This window comes from Lupinus angustifolius, chromosome LG03 (assembly GCF_001865875.1).
Source record: "Lupinus angustifolius cultivar Tanjil chromosome LG03, LupAngTanjil_v1.0, whole genome shotgun sequence".
Taxonomy (NCBI): Eukaryota; Viridiplantae; Streptophyta; class Magnoliopsida; order Fabales; family Fabaceae; genus Lupinus; species Lupinus angustifolius.
Window position 1 is genome coordinate 16754298 of NC_032011.1, and position 8591 is coordinate 16762888.

At 35.1% G+C, this 8591-nt stretch overlaps 1 protein-coding gene across 1 annotated transcript; it reads right to left on the reverse strand.

Annotated features, from left to right (window-relative positions):
- Positions 1547-7835, reverse strand: LOC109343549 (histidine kinase 4-like). The gene is made up of 12 exons (XM_019581905.1): positions 7594-7835; positions 6999-7425; positions 6153-6386; positions 5899-6068; positions 5411-5629; positions 5140-5326; positions 4999-5050; positions 4676-4905; positions 4399-4497; positions 3604-4316; positions 2558-3064; positions 1547-2107 (listed from the first exon to the last, which is right to left on the reverse strand). The coding sequence occupies exons 1-12, from the start codon at positions 7596-7598 to the stop codon at positions 1846-1848; spliced, it is 3105 nt and encodes a 1034-aa protein (XP_019437450.1). The 5' UTR covers positions 7599-7835; the 3' UTR covers positions 1547-1845.

Below are 8591 nucleotides of genomic sequence, written 5' to 3' on the forward strand. Positions count from 1 at the left end.
TTTGTCTTATGTACTCGAATATCAGATTTTTTTCCGGTTTGTAAGACTAAGGGACTATAAGTGATAACTGATAGAGTGAAGAGGAAAGATGCTCTTTTCCAAAATAGAAGTTGCAGAATGGTGCATGTAAAAGTATGTTGTGAAGATTCTAAAATGGTAACATCTCCGTCTCAATTGCGGTGAACCGGAGGGAAGAAAGAGAATGAAGGCGGTGTGGCCTGAGGGTTGAAGTATAGGAGAGGATCAGAGGAGGGAGAATTGGTATTTTCAGCATACTAACTGATTTCTCCCACTTTTTTCCTTGTCTTCTTCCAAACAAGGGAGATTTCAGAAACTCCTTAAGTCCTCTCTTCTCAAATTCTCTTCAACCAAACTCAAAGTCACTACCAGGGCAACCACTGAGCTTCTTTGGTTTAGAGTTTTCACCTCAAACACCCCTTCACTTCTATATTATGGTAAGTTGCTCTTTGCATTGCTGCCAACAACCCATTTTTCTGGGAACACGTTAAATATGTTGATATTGATTGCCATTTGGTTCACGATATAATACAATTTGTAGAAATTAGCACTTATTAAATTTTATTGCAAGCTTACTTCACGTTTTCAATCCTATACTTGACACTCTCTTTGTTGGTTTTTAAAAAATGATAATATTTATATATATTTGTTTTGGGAAGAGAACCACAAGATAAAGGACACATCATTTTTCCTTTTCCCATGGCAGTTAAGAATATGTAAAATAGATATATCGCATTACATATTCATAAGTTTAAGTTCACAAATTTTGTATAATTAAGTTCAAATTAAAAGATGTATGAACTTCATCTATTAGTGATTTGAAATTATATCGGAAAAAATATAGATTTTAAGATATTGAACTAATGGAAAAAAGCTTATATAACCAAATTTAAAAAGAGAAATATCATTAAAAATGAATTTGACACAAAAATTAACTTAGATGAGGTATTTAAAATAATAAAAATCTGGGGAACCAAAGGAACTTAAATGAATATGATAATTTCACCTAATGATATGATAATAGACTTGTAAATAAACTTGGTATGGAAAAACATGGCAAGTAATTTGAACAGTACACTTAAAATAATTTTTTTTAGAAGGAAGAACACTACTTCAATATTCTATTACATTTTAACTTAAAAAATTAATCATTACACTTATATATGATGTAATGATTAATTTTACCTATTTTATAACAAAAAGACTTGAGTGGGACAACATTCTCCTCACATAGAGTGAGGATATTTTCACATTTGCTTACATCATTCCAACACCACTTCCACTTTAAACAATAAAACAAGAAAAAGAGATTCAATTCATTGACTCTACCTTTTTAATTCTCAATAAAGCCAAATGTTATGATGATTTCTTTTCAGGTGCAAATACTATTAGCTAAACATTAAGCACCAACCCTTTCTTCTGAATGTAATAACCATATCTTGTACTAGACAAATAAAATATTGAAATATTATAAAAAGGTAGAGGGGAAAGAAAAGGAAAGAAAACTGTTAAGAAAAATATTGAGATGCAAAAGAAAAATATTGAATTTATATCAATTTTCTCATTCTGTACACAAGTTGGGAATGGAGAGTTATGTGTATACAATTTACTCTCATTCAAATCATGTCAAATTTCAGCTGGTTAGAAATAATCACTTTAAATGAAGAGAATCCTCAAATATTTTTGGAAACTAACCAACTCTTGCTCTCTCTGCATGCATGAAAGCATCAATTACCAGCAAAAATATGAAAAATGCTGGTTTTGAAGAACACATTAAAATGTCTCTCCAATTTAGCTGCTTATCCATTTAGCATAAGCAGCATTGTATTATGAGTCTAACATAGGTTTGGTCATGAAAAACCTTGCAACTTCTTGATACAGATTCTCTTCTTCAAAGGGCTTTGAGACATATCCATCCATTCCACATTTCAAGCACTCGTCATATGTTGCATGGATTACATCGGCTGTCATGGCCAATATTGGAATATGGAACTCGCTTTTCATGCCATTTCCTCCTTCAATACATTCACTATTCATCTCCTCATTTGCCTTGCTCTCTATCTTCCGAATTCGCCGTGTTGCTTCAAACCTGAAAATAATTTTTTTATATAGATGGATAAGCCAACCTAGCTTTTCTCTATAATATGTCATTTTCCATTCTAAACTGAGTTTATGTACCTAAATACCTGTTAGCTATGAATCTATGATGTTTTTTTAATGCAGAAAAGCGATTTTATTAGATAGAGAGAGGAAAAGAAATACTCTTGCAACATGATTTCTGCCAAATACTCTTGCAACATGTTCCGAAGTTATGATACACTCAGACAAATAGTAGATAAGTCTAAACTAACTAAGCTATTTGCGTATAACTTGCTCAAGATTTCATATTAGCGAGGCAGCTATCAAATTTAGAATCTTATAATCACTATACCTTAAATTGTTTGGTTTCGAATAAAAGAAAATATATACAAATCTAAATTATCTTGAAAAGAATACAGAAAAGTTTGGCGCAATAAGTAGTTAGTGCAAGCACACATACCCATCCATTTCGGGCATTTGAATGTCCATGAAGCAAGCATCAAAACTGTGAGGCAATTGAAGCATTTCAAGGGCAGATTTGCCACTTTCTGCACACTTCACCTCAGCTCCAAACTTCTTTAACGCGCCTGCAGCGACCCTCCGGTTTACCACATTGTCATCAACAACTAAAACTTTCTTCCCGGAAAGAATGCTTCGTAGAAAAGTAGAACCATTAGGGTTGTCTTTCCCTAACTGCCTCTTCTTCCCCATCCCAAGAATTTGCTGAAGACAAGCAGCCACCATACTAGCTCTCAGAGGCTTCATGATCACTGTATCCGAGAAACCTGCAGCTATCGCATTGTCGAATTCAGCATTACTGATATTGGTGGCAAGAAGGATCATTTGAGGCATCTTAAACACATGACCATTCTGCTTCCAGTCCAGTTGCCACACATTGAAGAATATCCCATCCTCTCCGGAAACCCATGAATCCTTTTCGACGATAATAATATCAGGTTGAAATAATCTGCCACATCCAAGTAGTTTAAATCAGTGAATGAACCAAAGACACAGCATAAATAAAAGTCTTTCTATAGTCTTCAAAACAGCTTAATTATTGATGACATTCAATGTTTAAATAGACAGAAGAAACAACATATAAATCATCATGTCATGAGAATGTTTGTCAAAGTATATAGGAATGCATATTAAAGAACACTTGCTCACTAAAAAACAGGCAATATCTATCTGTAAATACATTTTTTTCCTTCCAAAAATCTATAGTCAATGCAGTTTCTTACTTTATTTATAAGTTAGAACAAGTATAGGCAATAATATGGGCAACTAGAATGTGGTTAACATGTCAAAAGATCCATTAAGCTTTGTAAAGATGCATTAAAAAAAAGTCAACTAGTTATCAAAACATCAAATAAAAATACCTGAAAATCGACTAAAATCGAAAAAGTCCATATGGCAACTTAGCATTCTAGTAAGGCATGACTGCTATTGTTCATTACCACTATCGGTTTCTTCATAATTAAAATCAAAAGGGAAACTAAAACTTACGCCGAGGTCAAAGAACCATTTTTCCCACATAAAGAAACAGCCTTATTGATGTTATTTGCAACTTTAGCTTGTATCCCCAGTCTCTTCAAATGGTATCTAGTCACAGCAGCTCTAACAGGTTTTCCATCAACCACTATGGCTTTAAGCCCTCTAAAACTAGAAGGCAGATCCTCCAAATTATGTTTCTTCACATCAGTCGTTGGATTGTTAAACATTCCAAAATCTGCCGTAAATGAAAATGTGCTACCAACCTGCGGTCGGCTTATGAAGTTTATCTTTCCACCCATTAGTTCAACCAGGCACTTACTGATACTCAAGCCAATGCCTGTGCCGCCATAGTTTCGAGAGGTTGAGCTGTCTGCTTGCACAAAAGGCATGAATATACTATCTTGTGCTGAGAATGGAATTCCAATTCCAGTGTCCTCAACACACACCATCAAGGTGATTTGCTCATAGGACTCGCTCGAGGCTGTCTTTTTAATTGAGGCGTCAAAGAAAAATTCTTCATCAGCAATAAGATGCTTAAAATTATCCCAATTATTCCGTTCATCTGCAGCTTCACATCCACTTAAGGTTTTGGAATGATAACCACCAGAAGTATGTAAAACTTCATCTGGTCCTCCATTTAGAAACATCTCAGACTTTCCATTCATTGTTGACTTTCGATTTTCGGCAAGATGGACTTTAACAAATATATGTCCTCGTTCCGTGAACTGCAAGATACTTGAAGTTAATTAGTAATGTAAAATGCAAATAACCTTAGACAAATGGACAAGTTTTGAAAATGGCACTTACTTTAACAGAGTTGCCAACAAGATTTGTTATTATTTGTCTGAACCTCCCAGGATCTCCCATTACAATATGTGGTACTTTATCAGAAACAAACACTGCCAGCTATATGTCCCCGAATAAATAAGTCCAAGTCGGAAGAATTGTAATTGGGATCACAGCAGGAACATTGCCATCAAATGTCATAAGAACCAAGAAAGGTGAAATAAGATCATTAATTATAGAAAAGAAAAAATAATTATGAGATTCTGCAACTTGGGACAAATCAAAATAACCCCCCTACCTCTAAACCTTTATGTCTAGACTTCTCAGAAAAAAGTGAAAGGACATCGTCGAGTATGGAACGAAGGTCAAATGGAACTGCTTCAAGCTCTAACTTGCCAGCTTCAATCTTCGCCCGGTCGAGCACTTCATTTATTAATGCTATCAGAGCCTTCCCACATGCTTGAGCAGTCTGAGCATAATCTCTTTGCGTAGAACTCAATTCTGTATCTAGAAGCAAACCAAGCATTCCTACAGTAGTACATAATTTAATGATAGCATTAGCATCAGTACCGATAAAATGACATTGAAGCATTTGAGAGAGAGCAAAAATCTTGAACTTACCTAAAATCCCGTTCATTGGTGTTCTGATTTCATGAGAGACAGTAGCAAGAAACTGATATTAAAAACAAAGTTTCAGCTTTAGCAATCGATAAGAAACACAAGGAAAATTGAAGTGTGCTAACAATTTGCCAAGGACAATACCTGTGACTTGGCGACATCGGCTGCTTCTGCTCGGACTTTCAATTCCTGCATTTCGTGGAAATCATCTTCTACTTTGACAATATGATTCCCAGCACCATATAAAATGTAACCGACTAATAAAAGAATAATGAAGAATAGAGATGCCGTGGTAAGTGCTATCCAATTTGTCGGTGCTTTCTGGTGATACCTATTCAAAAGTTTGATGATAAGCATCTGCAGACAGAACATTGAAACTCCTTTCAGTAAATGCACAGCAGTGAGAAGCACTTACCTACATATCATCTGATGTCTCCTGTATGGATCTCCGAAATCAAGCTTGCTTTCATGGATAAGAGACCCATCGCCTTCTTCATATTGGTTACCGTACATGATTAGGGGGTTAGTTGAGTTCGTGACATCATATACATGTACCAAAATTGCTTGGTTTCCAGCAAGTTGACCGAGTAAATTCTCCACAAGGGACTCAACATCAAAGGACCCTCCAACATATCTGTTTCCAATTACAAAGTTCATTGATGTCACAGTTATTAGTTGAGAATAGTTCCAATAAGTCATCCTTATACCCTTACTTCTAGACAGAATGACACGCAATCATCCACTAATGCCTCTTAAAATGCACCATATCAACAGTGATGAAACTAGGATTTTAACCACCTTCATCCTCTTATCTCTCACATGAGCCATAAGAAACAAAAATAACCACCAACAGATTCTAAAGACAAACTTGGCAAGATAAGAAAGATTGAAAAGAGGACATACCCTGCTGTTGCTTTAATGCGCTCTTCGACTGTTGGCTTCGGAGGGAGCTTAGATTTGTAAACAGGAAATGTCAAAACCACACCAAGATGATGAGAGCCCAGCAGTCTGAAGGGGCTAGTCAGAACAGCTTTCCCTGTTGCCCTAGCTCTCAAAATGTTTTCTCGGTCCTCCTGCATCATGCAAATATCAAATCGCAGTTTATAAAAATTCCACATAATACGCACACAGTAGTGTTCGCAAGTCTTATCATTTACCTCCCCAGACATCATATCAATAGATTCAAGGTATGAGACAGTTTCTTGTGCAAATATCACCGGCGCATACTCATCTCGAATCTGTGAAGGCTCTCTTTGCATTGTCTTTATAACCCATCCATGTTGCATCTCAAATCTTTCTCTTTCCGAGTTAACCACTCTTTGTGCATAGGCTACCCCACTCAGTAACGGCCTTTCAAATGCTGTCCTGGCAGTATACTCCATGAAGGTTTCCTGATATGCAACAAGTTTGTGTTTGGATTAGCTTCTTATGTGTTAAAACAGCTAAAAATCAAAATCTCAAGCTCCTAAAAAGTATTTATTTCCCAACATTCATTTCAACAGATATATGCAATCACAGTGGGGAAATTATTCCATTGAAATACAATTCTCTCATTTTGGTAGAAAATTGTGAATTGGTTCTCTCGTACCAATTCGTAGTTCTTTTGTGAACAGTTTAAGTAAAAGAAAAGAAGAATAATTGGTAATGTACACTCACTTACATGTATGAGTTACAACAAACAAGAAACAATTTTATCCTTTGATATTTCTTCTATGATGAAAGAGAAGTTAATTCAAACCTACAAGAAGCAGCACTAGAAACAACTGTGCAAAGAGCTATAGAAACCCTACTGAATATACCCATAATGTACCGGTATTTGACAGAATCACAGAATAACATATTAGTATACCACGTCCTACATATTAGCATGTATTAGGTGACTATGATTTATTCAATTGGAACCATAAGGTGAAAGAAATGTCATAAATCTCCAACCCAACATAACATGCTTAACTAGTTCCAAAATCAAAATTCAAAACTGAAATGGAAGATGAAACACAAACCTGGTCAATGGCAGAAGGGCTTCTATAGTAATGGAAGGTTGAAACAAGGATAGCAAGGGCATGAACATGGTTAACACTAACACTGAATTGATCTTGCAACATTCTAGCTCTTTGATCACATAAGCTACCAAGAGCTTCTCTCCTTCTCACTTTGGTGTCAGCATCCATGTTACTATAGATGCACCAACTGATTAAAGCCATGAGCGTGATCCAAAAAAGCAGAAACTTTGAAAGCCAAGCTCTATGAGCTTGAATGAAAGTGTACTTCCCTTTATTCCCACTTTGCTCATGCATCCTCAAAGCCACAGGGTTTTGATGAATCTGCATCTTCAAACTTAGACCCATCAGCAACAAATTTTCACTGCTTAGTTTCTCTTCTTGGCTGCTATATTCAACCTTTGTTGTTCCCTTTCTAAACTTTTCATGCCTAAGGACAAGTCCAGAAGATAATTATAGTGAGTAATTAGTATATAGATATAAGAGCTCATTTTGTTTATTAAAGTTGAAAGTGCAGGCAAAAATTCAGACACTTTTTTTCTGATGGATGAAAGAAAAAAGTCACAGAACAAAACACCACCAAGTAAAGCATCATTACAGCATTGTTTTGCGTGATTCAAATCTCAGAAAAGAGAAACAAAAGCATAAAAACCAAACATGGTGAATGATTGGCCAAAAATTCTTCTTTTTTATGTTTTTCTTCTCTCTGATTAAGATTCAAACCAAAGCCCATTTTACCAAAAAGGGAAATAAGAAACAAGAGAGAGACATCAGACAAAGACACAGAATTTTTAAAAGAACAAAAAAAATCAGAGAATAGACACAAGCATGGGTCTCAAAAGATGTAAAAAAAGCTCAAATTTCAAAGAACACACCTTCTCCATCACTACTAAGGCCAATCAACACTAGTGTATTTTTTTAACCAAAGTTTTTAACAAGGATCACATTAAAAAATGAAGAGAGATCACTAATAATGTTAGTGTAGGCATGAAATTAATCTTGGGATTAAGAACAAAGGAGAGCACGTTCAACCACTTTAGTTACATATAATAATGAAAAAATCAGAACTTGACCCCAAAAAACATCATAAAACACACACAACTAAGCACACAAAACCCAATGAGAGAGAGAGAAAGAAACATTGTTTACCTGTTACAGAAAAGATAAGGTGGCAGTACAATGAACAAGTAGACTAGTTTGGTTACTCTTGATCTATGCTTCACTACTTTATTTATTTATTTATTTTTATACCCTTTACTATGCTTCTTTTTTGTTTAATGTTGTTTACTTTTTGTGTTGTTTACTTTAATAATAATCACTAATAAACAAAAGCTGAATTGAAATATAACGATTTTCCCAGATACGCTATTTGTTGTGTCCCTTCTATTTCACACTCACAAGCAAAATATACTACACTAGTCAAGTCAAGCCATTTTCTCTCTCTCTCTCTCTATAACCCCTTTGAGTTGCATCAATAGTAATGCATTTCTTTTCACACAAACAATGTCTTATCCTTATCATGTTTGTATTTTTATTTAGAGCATGATGCTAAAGTTGATAGCTTGAGAAGAAAGAATCACTATTCTTTAAAGTGAA